At 36.8% G+C, this 23,896-nt stretch overlaps 1 protein-coding gene across 3 annotated transcripts in view; it reads left to right on the top strand.

Annotated features, from left to right (window-relative positions):
- Positions 1-23,896, top strand: part of RELN (reelin) — a 650,203-nt gene that overhangs the window by 324,890 nt on the left and 301,417 nt on the right. For all 3 annotated transcript variants that reach the window (XM_090287313.1, XM_090287314.1, XM_090287312.1), the window contains exons 5-6: positions 16,046-16,078; positions 18,742-18,820. In XM_090287313.1, the coding sequence (XP_090143439.1) occupies positions 16,046-16,078; positions 18,742-18,820 (112 nt within the window). The remainder of the gene's footprint in view (positions 1-16,045; positions 16,079-18,741; positions 18,821-23,896) is intronic.

Here is a 23,896-nt window from a genome sequence, read left to right as displayed (position 1 = left end):
TAAGGGGAATGACAAAGAGGCTACTCCCTGGGGCCACAGTAAAATGTGTCGTTACTGACTCTAGGCGGGTCTAACTACTTTTTAAATTTTGTAAAAAACTGTTTCGGATTGATGCTGTTTTCCCCAATATGATTGAACATAATAGATTTAAACAGCCTTTTTTTCAGTTGTCAGGGCTATATATGTTTCCAATCAACAGCTTTACCTAGTCCCATGTCAAAACATCAAGAACTTTGCCTGCTCAAATTTGACAATTAGTTCTTTTGGCTGTCCATAGAAGTATACCTTTTACTCAAGCTGTTATGTAATCTGCTGGATTCCTCCATATTTTTAAGGACAAAGTCTAAATTTGGACTTATATAATTACTTGGGGAAGGACAGAAAAGCTGTGGTTAAGCACATTAAATTATGATTTTACTTTGGCTTGCGAAATATTATTTCATGCAATCTATGTCATGAATGATTCTCTAAGCTTACGAGTATCCACACTATAGTCTTTCCTATAAGCCAGCCTCCAGCCTTTGTCACAAACTGGACGCACTGGGCCACTTATATGGCCACCAGCCCCTACAGGCAACACTGTTACCAAAGAATGACATTCAATGCAGGTGACTATGCTATTCACTCAGTTTTTATTAATGCAGATTCACTTCAAATCTATAATAACCCAATAACAATAATAATTACTCAGAAACAATCAGCAATAACATCACACAAGAAAATTGGGGGAAAGCAAACCCAAGTCCCATGAGTCCAGATCACATCTGATCTCGGAGGCAGCCAGTCAGCATCTTGCAAGGCAGAGTCTATGGTGGCTTCAGCGTCAGCTAGAGCAGGGTCAATCAGAAGAGTGGAACATCTCAGCTTCTCTTGGTTGTCTCAGCTACCTACCTGTTTGAAGGCTTTCACTTTCATATTGTATGATGCAATGTTGTATCAACCTTTGATTAACACATGTTGTTTTGTGCCACCTCAATAAGCACATGTTGATTATATCTCTCTACTGCACATGCTCTAAGAGGGTAGTGTTACCCCTCAGATAAGCACATGTTGTCTACCACAATGTACTGCTCATGTTGAAGGGCTTGCATCATCTCTCTGAGTCATTAATCTACTGCACATGCTCTAAACATGGCTTCCTAGTTGACAGGATTGACACCATCTTATTTCAATCCTGCTCTCCACAAACTTATTAATCCAACTTTATTTTTATACTTGAAGATTCAGTTGTTTGTTGTAATAATTAATACAGATTTTCACAATCATTTTCTTAATAAGAGTTGGAATTCATTAATAACCATTAACACATATTGTGCTGTGTTCCCAAGGGGCATATGTGGAACGCTGATATGATAGTTGTATGGCAAATAAAGCAGTTTCACATCCTTTTCTTTCTTTTTTTTTTAATGTGTTTTATTGATTACAGCGTTACATTTGTTCCAATTTCCCTTCCCTCTGCTCCCCTCCACCCGGTGGCCCCCCTCCCTCCCCTTGTCCCCCCCTTTTAGTCCATGTCCATTGGTTGTACATATAGTTCTTCTCAACCTCTCTCTGTCTATTCCATTCCCTCCTACGATGTTTCTTAATTCCTATACCATCTCCCTCCCTCTTTCCCTTCCCCTTCCCTGCTGACCTCCCCCCCAATATGTTTCCCATATCTATAGTTCTTTTTCCACTCTCATTGCCTGTTTAGTTTGCCTTTGCTTCAATTCCTTGCTTCTGTTGTTGTTTCTTGTGATGTAGTTTTCATTTTAGTGTTCATAGTTTTGATCCTCCTTTTTCTAAACCAGTCCTTTTAACATCTCATATAACAGTGGTTTGGATCTAATGAACTCTTTCAGTTTTATTTTGTCTTGGAAACACTTTCTCTGCCCTTCTATTCTGAATGACAGCTTCGCTGGATAAAGTATTCGTGGTTGTAGGTTTTGGATTTTCATTGTTTTGAATATTTCTTGCCAGTCCCTTCTTGCCTGCAGGGTCTCCCTTGAGAAGTCAGCTGATAGTCTAATTGGGACCCCTTTGTACGTGATTCTTTTCTTCTCTCTTGCTGCTTTTAAGATTCTCTCTTTTATCTTTAACTTTTGACATTTTGATTATAATGTGTCTTGGAGTGGTTCTCCCTGGGTCTAGTTGTTTTGGAACTCTCTGTGCTTCCTGGACCTGTAAGTCTATTTTCTTCCCCAAGCTTGGGAAGTCCTGCTTTATTATATTTTCACTTAATTTTTCAATTTCTAGTTCTTCTTCTTCACCCTCTGGCAATCCTATGATCCGTATATTCGATCTCTTATAGCTGTCCCAGAGGTTTCTGATCCTCTCATCCTTGCTTCCCGTTTCCTCTCTCTGCACTGGTTGACTGTTTGTTCCTTCTCTATGTTCTGGTTTGTGGATTTGAACTCTGGATTTTATTTCCTCACCATCTGTCTCGTATGAGGTTTTGTTCCTTTCAGTATAAGTGTTTTTCAATTCTTTCTCATCTTTTTCCAGATCTTTTGTTAATTCTGTAAGCCACCTGATAACAATGGCCCTGAACTGAGCCTCTGACAGGTTTCTTATTTGTTCATCTGTCAGGTTCTTCATCTGTTGCCTGGTGAGCTGCGCCACCGGGATTTCTATAGTTGTCTGCCTCATTTTGACAGATGGGTTTTGCTTTCTTGGGCCGGCTATAGGGGGCAGTGCCTGTGTACTCGTCACAACCCAGCGACTGGCGGCGATCCGCAACCTTTTTCGCTGCTCTGTGGCCCTTTGTTGTCACAACCCAGCGACCGGCGGTGGTCCAGCAACCTTTCTCGCCACGCTGTTGCCCTTTGTCGTCACTGCCCAGCAACCAGTGGCTACCCGCAACCTATTTCGCAGTGCCATGGCACTTTGTGTGGGGGCGGGGGTCCAAGATGGATTCCCGCAGTTATTCTGCTAGGAGACTGGGATCCGTCCTCCTGCCCTCTGAGCCTCATTGTTCGGGGCGATGTGGTGGCTGCTTTTCTGAGCATTGGGGTCGCAAGCTGCTGGGGTTAGACTGCAGCTGAGATTGCTCTCCCTGCTGCTGTCCCTGGTGCTACCGCAAACAGCTCCGCCCCCTTTCGCTCTTACCCGCCCAAAGGGCGCTGCTGGTTTATAACTTTGTACGTTGGCCTTCCATGTAGTTTTATTTTCTGGAATTTCTAGTTATCTTTTGTTTTGAAGTAGTTGTAGTCCTCTCTAGTTGTAGAGGGAGACCGAGTGTGTCCGTCTAAGCCTCCATCTTGGCTGGAAGTCTTCACATCCTTTTCTTAGATAGTTTATTATATAGATATTCTAGTTCAAACCTAGAAGAAAAATACCAAACACATTTATGGGAAAATATGAGCTCAATAGAGTGGCAGTCCTGCCACCTCCTCTGAGGACTTTCTCTACAGTTTTGTCTTCCCTTTTTCAAATCATCGGCTTCTTCCTCTTCACCATCCCCTGCTCTCAGAAAGTCAGTAATGCAAAGTGGTTAAGAGCAGGAACTTTGGAGCCATCTACCTTTGGGTTGGAACTTCTGTTCTGGAATTTTCTAGCTACGTAGTTTCAATTCTTTTAATGTAAAATAGGGAAAATAATAGTAGCTACCTTTTTGGCTGTCAGCACAATATTCTGTGCCAAGAAGAAGCATAGTAAAGTTGTGAGAATTAAATGCAATAATGATGTGCATGGGATATTAGCTTGCATGTAAATACCCTATAAATGTTAGCTATCTTTATTATTATTAGGCACTTACATTTCTATGTTATTTAGGTACCTTGAAATCAATATATTCAAAACTGAACTTGACTTTTCCTTAAATCTGGACCCTTTTACTAGAATTCTGATTAGTGACTTAATCCAGTCACTAAATGGAAACTTAAATATTATTTTTTTCATTCCTTTCTTTCATCCATGTCTATATTCAATGTGTCTAAGACCAACTTATTTTATCTTCTTAATATCTCTTAAACCATTACTGTTCTTCCCACACCTACAGCCATTTCTTTGTCTTAGACCTTCCACACATCTCAATGTTCTTAAAAACAAACCTCATTTTTTAACTGCCAGCCTTCAATGCCATAACTACATTCATTTTCCCTTTCAACCTGGCTTTCAAGGCTCTCCATGACCTGACTGTGCCTCTCTCTCTCCAACCCCATCTCTGCACTTAGGCTCTCTCCACACTGCCCATCCTCACCTAACACCAGACTCTCTACTTCAGCTGTAATAAGCACTGATTTCACCAAATATGCCATCCTGTCCCCTATCTCTGATATATATATATATCAGTTCTGTTCTCTGGAATACCCTCCTTATTATTCCCTCCTGTGTCTTACCCGTGAAATTGCACTTATTTTTAAACACCCAGCTTAAGTGTATCCTCCTCTATCATCTTTATTTTTATCACTATTCTATCTTATACTTACTGATTGAATTTAGTTCACCATATTGCATTGTCATGTATGAACTACTATGTGTATTTCCCCTGCAGTTTGAACCCCTTGACCCAGCAAAGATTGGATCGTTTTTATATTCCCAATGCCAGACACAGTGCCTGACACTCAAATATTAGTTGAGGGAATTAATTAACTACATATAGCAGTACACTTCTCCAAAATTGCCTAATTACTATTATGTCTTTAATTGCAAGCCAATGTACACCTCCTGCACCCTCAGAACTGTTTTTACAATTGCATTTAGATGTTATGTAATCTTTTCTTCTGCATTGATAGGCTTTATTAGGAATAGCCCTACAAAATTCACAGTTGGATAGATGTTATTTCAAATTATGTTTATTGCATTGCTCAGTGTCCCCTTTCCAAGAGAAACTTTTCTCAAGTTCTCTGTAAAATATCTGCCCTTCTCCTGAGTAATATGTGTTCTTTGATGTTATGAACTCTTTAATTTCTATCACTTTATAGCTTCAGAACCAAACTTAAGATGTCAACGCATTCATGTTGCATACTTATCTCAACTGGATGCATTTTTTTCTGTCCCTCATTGGTCATCGTCTTTGATTTTTCCACTTCATTGTCTTGTTCAATTGTCTGCCCTTTTTGTAAGCTGCCTCGTATCTATTTTAGTACAAGACAAATTGTACAGTTTATTCTTAGTTACGTAAAGGAAAGGGAAAGTAAGGTAAAATGAAGATGATAGCATGTGTACCAGGGACTAAGAGAGGAAGGAATGGAAGAGAACATTAGAACATAAGAATTTTCCAACAAAATGGTTTTACCAATATGTCTTGTTAATGTTATTAGTACCCAATCAACTAACATTTTTGGAGCAACTATGTACTAGACATTGTGCTACGCTTGGGGGTGCAGAAATATACAACATAGAGTCCCTACTCATAGGAGCTCACAGTCTAATCAGCTCTGATTTCCACTCTGGCCTTTAGGATTGTGACGGAGATACAGAGAAGATACCATTCCCCAAAAGGGACCTCTTCCCCAGACAACAAGAAATTAACTCTTTTATTTTTTATTTTATTTTTAACAGAATTTATTGGGGTGACACTGGTTAGCAAAATTATACAGGTTTTGGGTGCACAATTCTACAACACATGATCTGTATACTATATTGTGTGTTTATCACCTTTTAGAGTATAGACTAAGATTCTATGGCAAATAGAAGTATATTTCTCAGTCATAAACCAATCTAGAGGTAGGTCCAAGGCTGGTGGAGTGGCTCTACTATGTATAACATATAGCTTCCACATCCAGGGGCCAAGCTGACTGCTCCAGCACTTACATGTTCTAGCAGCAGGAAGGGTAAAAGGCCAGGGAAGCATGGCCATTTCATTTTAAAGACTTCATTCATTCATTCATTCACTCATTTATTATTTTTTAGAGAGAGTGGAAGGGAGGGAGAAAGAGACAGAAAGAAACATGGATGTATGAAAGATACATTGATCAGTTGCCTCTCACACACCCCCATCAGGGACCTGGCCTGCAACCCAGGCATGTATCCTGACCAGGAATCAAATCAGTGACCTTTCGGTTCACAGGCCAGCATTCAACCCACTGAGTCACACCAGCCAGGGCAGAAGAACGCCCACTTTTTTACAGAGCATGACACAGCCCTGAAAGTAACCCAGGTCACTTCTCCTCACCTTCCTATATACAGAATTAATTTCGTTGTCACAGGAAGCTGCGGGACATACTGAGAAATAATTCTCTAATGAGGTCCCAGTCCAGTTAAAATAAAGAAAGGAAGAATAGGTATACGTAGACCTCTAGCAAACTTCTAACATTAGCAACAAATATTTTTCTTGTTCTTCTTAGTGATAGTAGTGTTAATATTATTTTTATTTATTTATTTTTTTTATGATAATGATAATCCTGATTTTCCTTCCTACTTCTAAATGCTATTTAAAAATTGTGTATATATTCTCAGGCTGTTAGTTGGTTTATAGCTGCACTTCCTCTCCTCTGCTTCATCTGTTAATTTCATCTGTTCAAGTTCTCAAAGGTTGAAGATTTTTTTAAAGTTGCTACACTGTAATATTTTAAAAGTAACGATTCATCAGCAGTTCAGGTAATATATTATTTTGTATTCTGATTTTTCACTTAAAACTTTTATTTATATCATAGGCAAAATTTTGAAATATATATGGACATCTCTCCAGAAAAAGTGAGGGCATAAGCATTGCAAAAAAAGAAAAGTCATGAGTTTTAGTGTTTAAGATGTTATTATTGACAGCTCATAGCAGAATAAATCTTACCTGAAAGAGTTCACTGTTCCCCATTTGTAAATTATGAAGAAATATTTTATTTTTGCTCCTATTTCATTTATTTTATAATGTGAAAGATGAAATGTTGTTACAAGACACAAATCAAATTGGGATGGTAAACAGGGGAGGAATGGAAGAGGAAAAATGCTCCCTAATATTAGTGATTCTGTGTATAATTTAGCTGTCTTTAAATATTAAGTAATATTTTATACTGATCATAAGTATATTCCTGAACACAGGGAGAACTATTTTCACTCTAAATTTATAACATTTTTAGAAGCTTAATTATCATACTTGAAGGTCAAATGGTGCTTTATTGCAGTAAAACACAAAAAGTAATAAAGAAATTATTCCTGGGGAGATGAAAATCTAGGTTCACAGCTCATTAGATGGTAAATTCATGGGCCACGTCTAATTTGTCATATTTAGCTTTGGAAATTTTATACATTTGAATTTCAAATTAGATGAAGGGATACCTGAGGCAAAACTACCTAGGGCCTTTGAATTCTAAAATGATTCAGGAAATATAGTTCATATAACATAATACCTTTATTTGTAAGAAGTACCTATCATCATATATATATAGTACTTGTGTGACTCAAAGGCTTTTTAAAAAATTTAAGTAACCAATAATATTAACACAAAGTTCATTAACCACTTCCTCAATTCATTTTTAGGCATCCCTTTTTTTCTGCCCAGCATATTGAAATATTTTGTTGAACAAGTTGGCTGAAGTATATTTTGGACTTACATGATTACTTAAAAGTTTCCTCACAAAATAAGTCAGTTTAAACACACTTTTGTCAAAATAACAACCTTTGGGGGACTTCAACATGAAAGACCTCATTCATTCTAATGTGACCTCATGAGATGCTACTGAGCTCAACTTCTGAAAGAGCATAAACACAGAAATGCTTTTTTAAAAATGAAGCTTTTCTTTACTTCCAACATGTAATTTTTATCTTGGACAAATTCAGTTGATGGAATGAAAAATTTCTGCTTCGATTTAACATTGAGAAACCATATAATAATCTATGTTTATGATGTTTACTAAAAATCACCCAAAGATTTATGCTATTAGAATGTGATTAAGAAAATCATGACTGTGGGCTTCAGAATCCAAATGAAATCATAAAAGCTAATATGGAATTGGAGGTGTTTGCTACCTGTTTCACTATACAGAAGCTTTCTGGTTTTTAATTTTTTTTTTCAGATTTAATGTGTTTTATTGATTAAAATATTACATTTGTGCCAATTTCCCTTCCCTCTGCTCCCCTCCACCCGGTGGCCCCCCTCCCTCCAGTTGTCCCCCACTTTTAGATTATGTCCATTAGTTGTGCATACAGTTCCTCCCAACCTCTCTCCGTCTATTCCATTCCCTCCTACCTTGATCCCCAATTCCTATATCATCTCCCTCCCTTTCCCCATTCCCCCTCCCTGTTGACCTCCCCCCAATATGCTTCCCGTACCCACAGTTCCTTTTCCACTCTCGTTGCCTATTTAGTTTGCCTTTGTTTCATCTCCCTAGCTTCTGTTTTTTTTAAACCAGTCCCTTTAACATCTCATATAACAGTGGTTTGGATCTAATGAACTCTTTCAGTTTTATTTTGTCCTGGAAACACTTTCTCTGTCCTTCTATTCTGAATGACAATTTCGCTGGATAGAGTATTCGTGGTTGTAGGTTTTGGATTTTCATTACTTTGAATATTTCTTGCCAGTCCCTTCTTGCCTGTAGGGTTTCCCTTGAGAAGTCAGCTGATAGTCTAATTGGGACCCCTTTGTACATAATTCTTTTCTTCTCTCTTGCTGCTTTTAAGATTCTCTCTTTATCTTTAATTTTTGACATTTTGATTATAATGTGTCTTGGAGTGGTTCTCCCTGGGTCCAGTCTCTTGGGAACTCTCCTTGCTTCCTGGACCTGCAAGTCTATTCCCTTCCCCAAGTCTGGGAAGTTCTCCTTTATTATATTTTCACTCAATTTTTCAAGTTCTAGTTCATCTTCCTCATTCTCTGGCAAACCAATGATTCTTATGTTGGGCCTTTTATAGCTGTCCCAGAGGTTTCTGATCCTCTCATTGTTGCTTCCCATTTCCTCTCTCTGCATTGGTTGACTGCTTGTTCCTTCTCCATATTCCAGTTTGTTGAAATGAACTCTGGATTTTTTTTTCTCACCATCTTTCTCGTATGCGGTTTTGTTCCTTTCGTTATGGAAGTTTTTCGCTTCTTTCTTATCTTTTTCCTGCTCTTTTGTGAATTCTGTAAGCCACCTGATAACAATGGCCCAGAACTGAGCCTCTGACAGGTTTCTTATCTGTTCATCTGTCAGGTTCTCTATCTGCTGTCTGGTGAGTTGTGTCACCAGGATTTCTATAGTTGTCTGCCTCATTTTGACAGATGCGTTTTGTTTTCTTGGGCCGGCTGTCCGGGGCAGTGCCTGTGTACGCGTCACAAATCAGCGACCGGCGCCTGCCTGTCCGCGACCTATTTCGCAGCCCTGTGGTGCTTTCTTTGGGGGCGGGGGTCCAAGATGGATTCACACAGTTATTCAGCTAGGAGACCGGGATCCGTCCTCCCGCCCCCCTGGGCCTCACTGTTCAAGGCGATGCGGCGGCCGCTCTCCCCAGCGCCGGAGTCGCGCACCGCCCGGGGCTTGACGGCCGGGATTCCTCGCCGCCTGCCGCTCCAGGTGCGACGGCAAACAGTACTGCCCTCTTTAACTCTTACCTGCCCAAATGGCACCGCTGGTTTATAACTTCATATGTTGGGCTTCCGTGTAGTTTTATTTTCTGGAATTTCTAGTTATCCTTTGTTTTGAAGTAGTTGTATTCCTCTCTAGTTGTAGAGGGAGACCTAGCGTGTCCGTCTAAGCCTCCATCTTGGCCGGAAGTCTGTTTGTCGGATGGTTTTTAATTTCTATCTGCAAAGTTCAGCTAGTGTGCCAGTGTTATAAAGAAAAAGTTTTAATTATATCCTGTGAGATGCTCTAAATAATAGAGAAAATGTAGTTAATAAGTGAAAGGTAATATTCTTAAAGTAACTCTGTCTAATGCCAAACAATGATAAATATTTAACATTAGTTGTATTTATATGTTTGGAAAGGGATTGGTAAGTAGTTGCTTTCATATGGTAGTTGTCAGATTAACTCATATGGAAAATAATAAGCTATTAAAAAATATCTCACCTCCCCAAAATAAAGATATTCCTTAGAAAAGGACCTACAACTCTTGTAACTCGAACCAGCAGCAACACATGTGTGTTTATACATATGGGATAAGTGCTTTTTTTCATTTACTCAACAAAGTGTCAGTATATGCTCTTTCTACTTTTATTTTAAACAAATAAATACCTTGTTTAAGGAGACCAAGAAGCATGTTTTTATTAGGACATTTGGTACTGAATTTACTTGTTTTCACGTTACACATACTTAGTCTGTGTGATGTGAATTGCTTGTTTTGATATGAATTAGGTCTCTTTACAACTGTGTCACATAATCATTCACCTTCAGTATTCCTGGCATAATTGTCTTTATCAAATTTGCATTAGTATGGATTTCTTGTAGTCAATCAAGGCAGTTCCAGTCTTTTTCTTATGATAGCTAATGGAGATTAGTAAACCATTGCACGAATATCACAGCTGAAGAAAAAGGAAGCTCTACAAGGGATATATTTTTTCAAACAGATTTTGAAGTATCTTATAAAAACAATGATTCAGGCTTCTTTTATTCTGAACTATATTAGTTTATCAACTTAAAAACTTTATTCCTGTACTCTCTACATATTCAATAAAGTATTAGTAAAATTATATACCTAATCTTCAGGTCACTTAATAGTTTCATAGTATCTAGGAAAATGTTTGGCTAAGCAAAGATCTAGAATATCACTGAAGCATTTCGTTATTGATCTAAAGATTTGTATTCTGTTCCTGCTGGAGAATTTGAAGTACTAATAATTTTGAAGTGGCACCATCAAGATCATCAAGAGGAATCTGTGAAATAAACAAAATGGCACATTTATGAGTAGCTTTGATACTCTTTAAGAACATTTATTACCTATATAGTATGAAAAGATTGTATTATACTTAAAGCTTTAAAAGTGTCCCATTTTTTTCTTGCTCACCTGCTCTCAGGAGATATTTGAATAACAAAATTACATAGAATTTAATTTATTAATACTTTTCTGGTATGGTTGCTACCAGTTTTGCTGATAATTTAAACTTTTTAAAGGTCTTTGACTTTTTGACTAAAAACAATTCAAAATATGCCAGGCTTTCATTCTCAATCCTTTGCTGGAAACAGGGTGTTAAAAAACATGGAGGCTTTAGTGAGATTCTATCATGATTTTTCCATTCTGTTGCATTGCTTTTACCTTTTTAAAGTAGAATCTTTAGTTTAACTTGCCTGTTTACCATTTCATATTTTATATGTAGCTTGACTAAGTTTATTCCTTTTGATGATATTTGGCATACTACTTAATTTATCAAGATGTAATTAAGTTCAATTTCCAGTTCAGTCAAGTTACTTGAACCAGATCAAGCTTTATAAAGGACAAAGTTTCTGTGGATCTCAAATACAAAAGTTTGTGAGTGAAAATTACAGGAATGTGTGCTTATTTTGAGTTTGACCTAGACTTAATTGAAATGCAAATTAATTTATTCTTCATGTGTTTCATTAACACAGATAGTGATGTTGTGATCTTGTCTAGGACTAGTGACAAATGAATAGATCTTCAGAATTATAAGTTGGGTTTATTTATGCATTACCAATGTTTATGGATCTCCTTGAAGTGATTCATAAAACCCAGTTACAGAATATGGTATATCGTGACCCTTGAGCTTTCATTCAAAAAAAACCATTGAAAGTTTGGCCTCTAAACATTGGACTGTTTATACACGTTTACAACGTATGGTAGAAATTTCATGTTAATCTGAATTGCCTCAATATTTATGGGGAAAAAATGACTTAATAAGTAATCAAGTGAACTCCTGGTATTCTTCTCAGAATGAAATTTTTCCATAGTGTAGGATATACATTTATTCATTTTTAAAAATCTAGGAATATCCAAATTTGTTCACATTTCTGTGTTAGGATACAAAGTGAGTTCCTCATAGTATAAAGTTCTGTCCATCCTTTATATATAGTCTCATGGATCTCATCAATGAAGTTAAATAAAGACCATTTAATGCACCTTCTCCTGCAGTGGTCTTCTGGGTAGAGACCACTCCAGGATTTCTTTCTCATTCTCTCCAACTCAGTCTCCTCTGACAACTAGCAGGGCCCCCACCCACAGTGCATCCTCCCGTGTATATCCATGGTCAGCATCTGACCTGGGGCTTTTTATTACAATGAAGAGACACCTGGAAGAAAGTGAGATGTCTTTTACACTTCTGTTAAAGGTGTGTTCTTTCCTGTTTTCTTCAAAGCCAAACCTACTTCTTTAGGAACATTTTTCTTCTCTCATTCTTAGAAACAAAACCTCCTAGTGTAAGTCATTTAGCAACTTCATAGGATAACTAGAGTTGGTTTGTGCAATTTTAGATTCAAAGGAACTGGGAGGTTGGATCTAGGTGGGTAGGGTGGGGTGGGGCAAGTCCTTAAAGAGGCAGAGAACCAGCAACAGATGAACAAAAAGTTGAGGTAAAAACGTTAAAGCAATCTAGAAAGATGAGTCAGAACTAGTTTAATGGCAAATAAGCGGGAAAGGTATACTTTGAGGATGCCAGTAGGTATTACTTGGGAGGTTGACAAATAAGGACCTCTCTGAAGAATTCATTTTATATTTAATAAAGGAAAAAGACCTTTTTTCCACATTTACATAACTCATGAGTTTACTAATTTATCTATGTTAGTAGTAGGAGGCAAAGCATGTACTATCCAAGTGGGAGCATAATAAATGATGTTGAACTGTATTACACTTCTTTAGGCTATTCTAATTTTTCTGTGGTGTATTTACCCTGATAAATGTGAAAAAGATAGTGAACTTTCTATAAACTTAGAAAATTTTGTTTTACTGCATAAAACTAGATTTATGTAGCCACTTGGTGAGAAATTATTAAAATAAGCTTCTTAGGCCCACTACTTGACTAGATTTTAGACTGTGTATATTTGCCATAAATTTTACATTTAACTAACATTTTCCAGTTTTTTGAAGTCATATGTATATATGTATATATGACTTCAAATATATATATATATGGCGGTGGCGGCAGCCGTCCGTCTCGAGAGACGATGGTGTAGCTTCTTAAGAGTCTATCTGCACCGCCGAGAATGGTTGTGCAGTCCGACTCGGTAGTGACACGGTATCTGTCTCCTCCCGTGTTGAATCGACATCTTGCGATGACGCTGGAGTGTCCTCTCCAGTGAAGCTGAAGCTACAGAGCCTGGGCAGGGTGATATGGAGGGTCTGCTGTTGCCCATGCAGCAGACCCCCCCTCTCTTCGCAGCTGAAGGATCCAAGGGAAAGACAGAGTCAATACAGCTTGGCTTCAGGTGCGCCGCAGGAGTTGCCGGTGTTGACTACAACGTCAAACCGCCTTAGGGACTCCGGCTCCGGATTTTCTGTCGGGGTTTACTCCCTTAGCCTTTCCCCTGAAGAGGTATGCCGCAAGGCAGCGGAGGTTTTTTGGAATCAGAGTTTTCCTTCTCTGATGTGCCCTGACTGGAAGATCGAACCAGCGACACTTAGCTCGCAGGCCGACGCTCAATCCACTGAGCCAAACCAGCCAGGGTATATATATATATATATATATATATATATATATATATATATATATATTACTTTCTCCCTTCTTAACAAATTTATGTCATGAATACAAAGAGGCACTTTTGTAAGGCAGCTAATATTGGACATGGTAAACTATCATAATATCTTAACAAAGCAAACAAACAAAAAGATCCCACTGTCACTTTTACTTTGTTAGGTGCTACAAAATCTCATATCTTGTCTTTGCAGTGAACTTTCTGGAAAGAGAAGTCTGCGCAGTAGTTGAGAGTGTGGAACTTTGAGGCCAATTTCCCTGGGTTCATTTACAGATCCTGCGTAACACAGTGCCTTGATAACAGATGTTCTCAATAGATATTGGCTACACTAGAATTGTTTTCGTTTCTCCTTCAACCCTTTACTCTCTTAAAACTCTTTCTTTTCCTTATTTCCATAATGAAACACACTCTTTCTCAATCCCCTTTGATAGCTCCTTTTCTTCTATCAGTCCCTTAAATGCACATTTACACCTTATTTTACATCTTTTATACCCCACATTCTCTCTGAGTGACCCAGTCTTCTTCCATGACTCCACCACCCCCTCTTTGATAATGATTCCCTAATTTATATTCAGTACAGGTCTCCCTCCTAGCTCTTGTTCAACTCTGTCCAATAGAAGTATAATGAGAGCCACAGGTACAATTTAAAATGCTCTAGTAGCCAATTTTTTAAAAAGGTTAAGTTATTAATGTATTTTACTTAACACAGAATATATAAAATGCTAAATATTTCAATATAATGTAGTCAATACAAAATTATTGAGGCATTTTGCATTTTTTGTACTATTTGAAATTTGGCATCTATTTTATATTTACAGAACATCTTAGTGGAATATTTAGTCTGTTTTAAGATTTCATAGTTGAAAACTAGATTTACATGCTCAAGTATTTGTTACCTACTTAAAGGTCTTCCAGTAACTGAATTGAATATCAAAAAATTGTTTACCTTTAATATCTACATCCACCTTGACAAACTGTGTTCATCTTTTTTTAGAAGAGCTGATTTCTCTTGATACAAAAGCATATCAGTTTCAAAAATACAAATTAACTCATTCATATGCAGTGCAATATTGAGGGAACATATTGTACATCATTGTGTCATATCTTTGTTATTGATTATTGGATATAATTGGCAATTATTCTTTTTGTTTCCAGAAAATTTTTGTAAAACGCTTCTATAGCTTGACTAATAAGCAGTGATACAAGGCACAGGATTATTACATTTTTCTTCTGTTTTCTTGAAGACTTACATAAGCTGGTGATGATTCAGAGCATTCGCACATATATTCTAGATGTATACTAACTGTATTCATGACACTTTCCAGAGTCTGTTTCAAACAACTGAGCACAAGTGTTTTCAGTACGTATAATATGTTGGTGTGAAGCAATAAAACAAAAATCAGTTTCTAGTTTTAAAATGCTATTATGTCTGGATTTTTCATCTAACATAGCTAGAAGCACTGACCATCATGATAGAAACAAAATTATCCATATCTAGCTAAAATTCTTCTTTAACATATAAAATATTTTAAAATATCTATATCATGAGTTCTAATTTTTAGATCTTGAATTGAAAATATTTTTTTTCATAAGTTTGGAAGTCTTTTGAGAGAGAAAAAAATATAACCAAAGTATTAATTGGGGAGTGTCCCATATTTTCAAACTCTTGTTAGTGTCCTTTCTTGAAATGCGTATTTGAACATTCACTCCTTTGCTCATAAATGTTCAGATCATTATGCTTTCATGGTAGAGTCCAAATTCCTTAGCCTTCAGTTTCATGATCTTGTCCTCTCAATCTTCTCAGCTTCCTTTTTTCTAGCCTTCCTCTTAAATGTTCATCCAGTCATGCTGAACTTTGTGGTTCTCCCAAAAGGCCATTTTCTTTTTTTTTTTTTTCAAAAGGCCATTTTCTCTCACTTCTCTGTGCCATTCCACTTTTACTCCAGAACGAAACACTTCTCTCCTCCCTCCCCCAACTCATATTATTCCTATTAGTCTTTCAAATAGTCACAGAAATCATCTTCTCTGGAAAGCCTCTCTTGGTAACCCTCTTCTCCTGATCAGCCTGGAATCAGTATCCCTCCCTTATCCTGCATCTCACCCTAGCACGCTCTGAACACTCTACAATAGCACTTACTACACTATATATTGTAGTTGCCTCCACCAGATAGGTAACTGTTTGAGGGCAAGGATGGTGCTTTTTTCCTTTATTTTCCTAACATCCAGGACAGCCCCTGGCATGTAATAAGTGCTCAGAAAGGTTTTTGGCATATTCATGAACTGTCACATTACATTTATACTATGTATTTCAAGGGATACTTGACTAAACTTGAATAATAAGTGTCCTGTGTTCTGCTCTTCACTTTAAGAGTAATTGGTACTTTTAAATATAACTAGAGAATTAGATGTCTTATTTTATGTTTATTGGCATTTTTTTATTACTCCTTTAAAAAGCTTCTAGCCATTTTATTTTTATATGACCTAAATTTTGTAATTGCATTTGTGGTTGTTTATTACTGGATTTTGCTTTTATTGCTAATCAATCATCTTTCCCTTTTTCTCTTTCCATTCAGCTCCCACAGAGGCCACTATGCATCTACATCTAGGTAAGTGTTTATGACCCTGATGTCACTAACTTTAATACTCAATCTATTAAATACTTGTCTCACTCCTCTGGCTATGTGAGCAGATGATATAAGGGTGAGGAAATGTTCTGCCCTCTCAGATTTGCTGGTGATTCACTATAATTAGAGTCAGGTCTAGATTATGCCTGAACACAGCAACTCACCAAGGAGACTATCATGCTGCCCAGCTAAGGGCTAATGAGAGGACTTTCAAACCTGTTGGTATGTTCATCCATTCATCCTTACTCTCCTTATCCTGTTGCATGTGGCCATTTGACAAAGTATTCTAATGGTGAATTTTCCCTGGTTCTCCTACCAATCATAAATAGAGCATAGAAGCAATGGGTAAGGAGCTATGAATATGGAGGAATTTATCTCATTTCTGATTTGAGATTTCTGCTCATATTAGTGCTGTATTGTAAAGAGAAATAATTTGATCATTTCTTCAAAAACTGAAATGAGATGGTTTAAATAACTATCTGCTTTGTTTAATGGCACAATGTGATGTTACCACCACATATTTTTCTCATAATCTTTCCATAGTGCCAGGCACTTCATGGGCCACTCTTCTTGAGGCAGGGTTAGGTAGTGGTTAGGAGTACAGATTCCCGAGCCAAACTGCCTAGTCTCACATTCACCACTTTTTAGCCACATGACATTGAGCAAGTTACTTAACCTCTCTGTGCCTCAGTTTCTACATTTGTAAAATGGAATTGATAATAGTACCTACCTCCTAGGATTGTTAAGAAGATGAACTGAATTCGTATCTTTAAAGAGTATAGTCAGTGATATAATAGTATTAGAATAAATATACGAGCACATAACCATTGAGGCTTACTCATGCCTTTGTAAAAAATTTCTCTATGAAACAAAAGATCTTTAAGAGTTAAATTTCTCATTCTTTTTCAGTGAAGACTTGTTTTAAAAGCAATTTCCTATAGTACACTATTTAATAAGAATGAAAAGAAGTCATCCTTGCTGTCCAGCCTTTTCAGATGTCTCTATGAGACTTGCAGATGGGTCAGTGATTTGTCTCTTGGGCTTTTCCTTTCAACCTGTAAACCCAATTAATTTATTTTTCTCTTTGTAAAACCTGCCTCGAGGACCTCTTCTTGTATGTAATGCTGCAGCTTGGGGCTGCTCTTCAGTGGCAGACAAACATAAGCGCTTAGAAGCATGCCTTCTGGCAGCAAAGGCAGGCTGGTGACTCACAGTGGCTCAGCCAAGTCTCTGTCTCAAGTCTTGATTCCTGGCCACCTTGGGTATTTGAGAGAGCTGTACCCTGTAGGCATTTCAGGCACTGTGTCAAATTGCTCACAGGAATCATTAAATCACCCCCATGCACAGAATACATCACAGTGCTCTCTCCAGTGTAAATCCATATTCTCCCTGTTATCATCCTAAGGCTTTGAGTCTAAAGTCATTCCTCTCAATACATGCTGATTCACTAGTTTCCCAGACTTGGTTATGTGCATACCTGCTGACATACCTGATATAAAGAGGGTAAGGATAGCTATAGGTGGTGATATCACCAAAGAGAATTTAGAAGTATGCTTCCTGATACTTGGGGTTGAATTTACTTAGTTTAGTGAGCCAAATAAAAAGATAAAGTATCACCAATGGGAAAAAATTAGGGTGTTTATTTTTTTGTTAAGTAGGTCATATTATTTTAACTTTTTCAAAAGCATATGTATACTAGTTCTGAAAAAATTGTACAAGCTCAGAGAATTTATATTAGCTGAAACAAACTTACCAAGCAAATCATGGGAATCATGAGAGTTTTTAAGCACAAAATTTATTTTTACACCTTGAGTAGAAATAATTATCATTTCTCACACAACTTTAAAAATCAGCACCCTTACATTGTAGCTGGCCATGAAATTGTTTTTACTCATCTACCCTTTATTCAGTGGAAATATCACATACTCTATAGTTATGAAAACATTGTTTACTCTTAGCAGGCCCAAAGTTCTTCTAGAGCTCAAAAACACGTGTTTAATATAATCTCAGGTGTAATGATAATACATGAAAACTAGGGATGGTTCCCTGGCATTCCCTCTGACTTTTAATATGGCTTTATTTGGAAGTTTTACTTAGTCATTTCGATGATTTCTCCTATGCAGCTCTGAGTAGGAGGAGAGAAGTTAATTTGAGACACATTAAATAAAAAATGAGTGAATATAGGGAATGAGAGAAAGCAAGCCAGGGCAAGAGAGATAGTAGGAAAGAAAAGAGGACATGGGTTAGTGAACACCAGCAATGTTAGCTGATAACAAATAGAATGCTCTGTTCCATCTGTACTTTAAAGTGAGCTAGGCAGTGAATCTCTTCTGGGTGTGTTAAGCTATGAAAGGCAAGTCTTAGGTGATCTATTCCTATAGGTTAGTGCTGACCTTGGTCTTCCTGCCTGGTGACACTGGTTTCTCTTCGGGGGACTCTGGTTTCCAGATGTATCTAAAGAGCAGAGTCTTTACTTTTTTCTCTTAGTAGTTCAAGGACAAAACAAATATTATCAACTGCTCATTTAAAATTTAGTTTTAACTTAAAATACTTATTATTTCTCATAAATGTAGCACATTGACCCTTTTCTGTAGCTAAATCTATTGGTTAGTATAATTTTTTCTAAATATTTTTTTTTCTTTTAGCTGAAATACATAGTGACAGTATTATCCTACGAGATGATTTTGATTCCTACCACCAACTGCAATTGAATCCAAATATATGGTAAGTTACAGGAAAATGTCCCATTTAGGTTTTTTTGAATGCAAAAAAACTGATGTTGATGCTCCCTTGGAACAGTTATATAAAATTAAACTTTCTTTAGCAGTAAGGCATCAGTGAAAATTGATTACCTGGGGACCTGGGCTTAATGTAGACTGCGTATTGTCTATTTCATGACTTAAGAACTGAGTTTAGGTACTCCTCCAAGCCATGGGTGTGGTTAGATTATGTTTTTTCAGTTGTATAAGTTTTTACATAGAAAATATTAAGTTTTATTTGTCTAATTATTGCACTTATACCATACAAAAGAAGGGAAATGGTTTATCTAAAATGGCAGATGATTTGAATCATACTTCCAAATAACTTCTAAGTCATTAGGCCACCTCATTATTATATTCCAATCACTTCTTCAAAGGCTATTTAGGTGCAATTTCATGAGATTTTTGAGGGCAAAGATATGATGAACCAAAATTCATTTGTTAAAAACTTGGATACAGAAATCGATGCATAAATTTGTTGGCAATTGTATTTTTTGCTGACTGTAGAAATAGGCCTGTTGACCCAGAGCTACAATCTGCACAATTTGAGAGAACATCTGAATGTGGATTTTCTGTGGTACTAAATGTTTTTCTATACACAATTAAGAGTTCAAGATAAAATAGAAGAAGCTCTCATGTAAACTTTAAAGTTGCAACCAAAATCACCCAATACTCAAGACTAGGAGAATAACTATTTTATCTTCAAATATTAGCATTTGATAGCCATTTCTGTTTTTGTTAATTTTTACTGTTCAACAAATATTAAGCAATAATTATTTTATTTATATAGTAAATTAAAAGCAGATAGGGTTTCTTCTCTCAAGTAGTTTATAGTTTAGTAGAGGAAAACTAAAAACAGGTTTAAAAGTTTGTAATCCAGGATAGAGATCCTGGATTAGAGAGATATAAACATACTGTAGTTCCAAGAAAAAAGAGATAAACCTTGGGAGTTTCTTGGAAAACATGGCCCCTGTCATATAGAGGTTATTGGTGCTTAAATACTAGAAAGGAACTTTTTATGTCTTTTCTAGAAAGAAGTATAGATCTAGACAGTATATGTGTAAATATACAAGCAAAATCAGACTAGACAGAGTCATAAAGTCTCATAATTTATATGCCATTTAAAGAAATAACTTAACAGATTTTTGCTTTCTTAGGAACATAAATATAAATTTCTTAAATTGAAACTATTAAGAAAAGGCAAAAACAAAAACAAAAACAAAAAAAACCCCGCAAAAAACAACAACAACAAAATACCCTACACACAGAACTTTCTAAGCACTACTTTTACCCAGGAAGAATTCTCTACTTCCGACATTTGGCATTTTTATTTCCATTAATGTAGATGTTATCAGGTGATTTGTTTCTTTCAAGGCAACTTCATTTCTGTCAAGCTAACTCATTTTCTTTGGTGAGTTTTCTTGACATATACAAAATGCGACTTTTATGTGGTTCAAATTCTGTTGTTTTTAAAATCAATAAAACGTGATTGATTTTGCTTCACCCATTTTCATGACTGATCTATGCTTTCTTGACCAAAGTTATGGATTTTGTGTCCCTTTTATTTAAGGTATGGTTTTTCCTTCTTAAAAAAAAAAAAAAAGAAACTAAACTAAAAAGCCACGTATTTCTGTCTTATATCAAATATGCTTCAGAGTAAATTTACTTTATCCCTTATTGCCAACCAGCTCTTTTATCTAGCCTCTTAAAAAAAAAAAGAAAAGAAAAAGAAAACCATGAAACTCTCATCATCTGAGAGATGACTTTGCTGAACAGAACATGGAAGGGATTCTGAGGTCCAGCCAGTCTGCTTTGACTCTTGAACTAGGCCCTTGCCAGCTGAGTACCTTGAGAAAAGCAAAAACCTTGCTTTACCTCTCTGAGCCCCATTGTCTTGTCAGTAAAAGTGAGATTAATACTATCCTTACACACCATTTTAAAGTTTGATAAGTCTGAAAAGGTCTGGCACCATGCCTGGTGTATTATAGGTGCTCAATACAAGTTAGTTCCCCCCCTCATTCTCTCTTTCTTCTCCTGTATTTCTCTCTTTCCCACCCCCTCTTCCTCACTCTTTCTCTCTCTCTTTCTCTCTCTCTCATTCTCACATTCTTTCTATCTCTCCTTTTCTCTTTCCTCACCCTTCCCCTTCCTCCTTCCTTCCCTTCTTTTCTTTCTTCCTCCTGTGGTACATTTGCACATTGGTCTCCTTGTCTCCCCTAAGCCCAGATATATACAAAAATCATTACTACTAAAAATCTTCAGCCAGTTATTTAAATGAGTTTCCAAGTCTTCCCTCATTGCATTTGTATAAAAAAACAAACATCAAATGAAATATGTATGTATTATATAATATTTGGAATATAATGAAAATATATTATGGCAGAATCATAGAGAAGAGGGAAAAGAGGAAATCAGATGCCTTAAACCCCATAAAAATAGATATCAACTTCCTAAAGTTGGAAACCAGACCCAGTAAAATCGGGTATCTCAATAAGTATTTTCAATAAAGAAATGAAGCCAACTTTGTTTTGTAACTTTGTAGACAGTTTTCACTCTCTTGAAATCTCTGTGTTCTTGGTACACATATTGGCATGTGAATTTTGTTCCTTGTGATATTGACTTTGATTCCCTTTACCCCCAGCTGAACTAGAAACACTGGGCAACTTTGTGGTGGTGTGAAAGGAGGATCCTTGCGGCCAGCGCCACAGCTGTGCTGCTGCCACATACCAGGTGGAAACAAAGCACCTGGTGTGCTGCTTTTGGACCAATTTCCATGAATAAATACATCACAAAATAATCTTCCACAAGAGAAAAACGTTCTACTTTTATGAGCATGTTTCTTCCATAGGGTTCAAAAAGCATCATATACCTATTTAACTTGTAATTTATAAGGACAAGCAAAAAAAGAAATTAAGAAACTAAAGTCATGTCTATACAATGATGGAAAGCGAGGTCATTTTAAAAGTTAATCGCTTGTAACATTGGCTTCTGTTAACTTTATCTAATAAAGCCAACTTTTATTTCACTCCATTTCATTTAATTCTTGATATCCAAGTTTCTTTTATCATGTACAAATGACTATAAATAAAAATAAGAACACAAAATTATATTACTATTATTATGAATGCACATAACAGCCAAGTTATTATTCCAAGTATGTGACAGCAGTTGTAATAGAAACAAGAAACTTTTTACATCAACTCAATATTGAATGTACTGTCTATTAGGTTTGATTTAAAAATTCATAAATGTATTCAGTGAAAAGTCCTAGAATATAGCAAAATAATAAAAGTAAGCCTTACTCCCACACTAGACCTATATGCCCTTCCTCCAGAGGCAACACTATTAACAGTTTTTGCCAGTCCTTCCAAAATTGTTTATGCTTACACAAGTGTAGCAGTTATGAATTCTGTTCAAAAACTTCAGAGAAATAAACGTTCTTTATTCTTTCATAAGCCAACTTAATTTCTTTTTATTGTTCCCTTTCTACCAGTTATTGAAACAATTTCAGTCAACTTTGGCTGGCCCTCTCCCATTTGTCTGATGTTGTATCTAAGTTTCAGATAACTTATTAGTGCAAAAGCAGGAGGCTGGTGGGGATGTTCCTCTGGTCCCCCAGTCATCTGTTCCTGCAGATACTCATTGAGTCCTTCCTAGCCCACCTAGCCTTTGGTGACTGGTCCACATCGTCTTCATCCCCCTGCTAACCACTCCTTCAGGGAAGTGGCTCTGTTTTGAGCCCTGTTTGAGTGTATAGAAGCTGTTCTGCTGCTCCTGGCCCTGGGCCCTGGGCATCTTTGTGATGCCATGCTCTGGTGTGCTATCACAGAGCTGTTGTCCTTCTGCTTCCTGAAATGCAGAGCATAGAGTTCTACTCTTTGTGCCACGCCCTCACCCCCAAAAGTCTCTCTGGGTCCTGCTAAGGAAGTGGCCCTTTATCTCCCTACTCTCCCAGGAGGTTCTGATTGCTATGTTTGAATGAGAGATGAGATATTACAAATAAAAAGAACAACAAAAACCCTTCATGGAAATATAGTGGTGGCTCAGGCTTGGTGAGAATGAGGCTTCTTCACTCTAACATTGCCCTGATGCTGGACCACATGCAGATATACCTCTGGACTGCAACAGTCACTTCATCATTTCAAATATACCATTGAATACAAAAGGATCAGGGAGAATATGAATGGAACAACACCATTTTATCAGCACTGATGACAACTCCCACGATCAAGTATTTTCAGTACAATTGTACTACCGATGATGGAGAGAATCAGTAGACTCTTATTCATATATAGGCAACACTCTAACAAAAAAAAAAAGTGGGAAGAAAAACCTCCTGTAACTAAATTTAGAAGGAATGTAAGAACTTACAGGTATGCTTTATCTTATTAACATTTCACTTAAGCATCTACTACTTGTACACCAACCACACTTTCATAGTTTCTTTTTATGAATTAAACTATTTTAGTACAATATAAATACTGCCAGTATTTCACATGAATAGAGATAAATATTTTTTATTAAAAAAGAATGTATCTGGTAGCCGAAAACTGGGAATATCTCAGGTATTCAACAACAGGAGAATGGATAAACAGTGTTATATCCTTACAAAAGTATACTACTCAGCAATTAAAAGGAATGAATTACTGATAATTGAAACAACATGAATGAATCTCAAAATTATGATGTGGAATGAAAGAAGCCAGGCCCAAAGTAGTTTTTACTGTGTGGTTTCATTTATATAAAATCTAGGTTAAGCAAACTTACCTAAGGCAATAAAAATTTCATCAAGAGTTATTTCAGGAATGGGTGATTGACTGGAAAGAAGCATGAAGAACTTTCTGGGTAATGAACATATATCTTGAAAGGGCATGGGTTACATAGATCTATGCATTTGTCAAACCTTAAGATCTGTGTGTTTCACTGTGCAAATTTATTAAATAAAATTTTTCAACAATAAGCCCTTGCTGGGTAGCTCAGTTACACCAAGATTGCCAGTTCAGTCCTCAGTCAGAGCTCATACAGAAATCAACCAATAAAT

Source organism: Furipterus horrens, unplaced genomic scaffold (assembly GCF_987537825.1).
Source record: "Furipterus horrens unplaced genomic scaffold, mFurHor1.1.pri manual_scaffold_9, whole genome shotgun sequence".
Taxonomy (NCBI): Eukaryota; Metazoa; Chordata; class Mammalia; order Chiroptera; family Furipteridae; genus Furipterus; species Furipterus horrens.
This window is presented reverse-complemented; position numbering and strand designations above follow the sequence as displayed.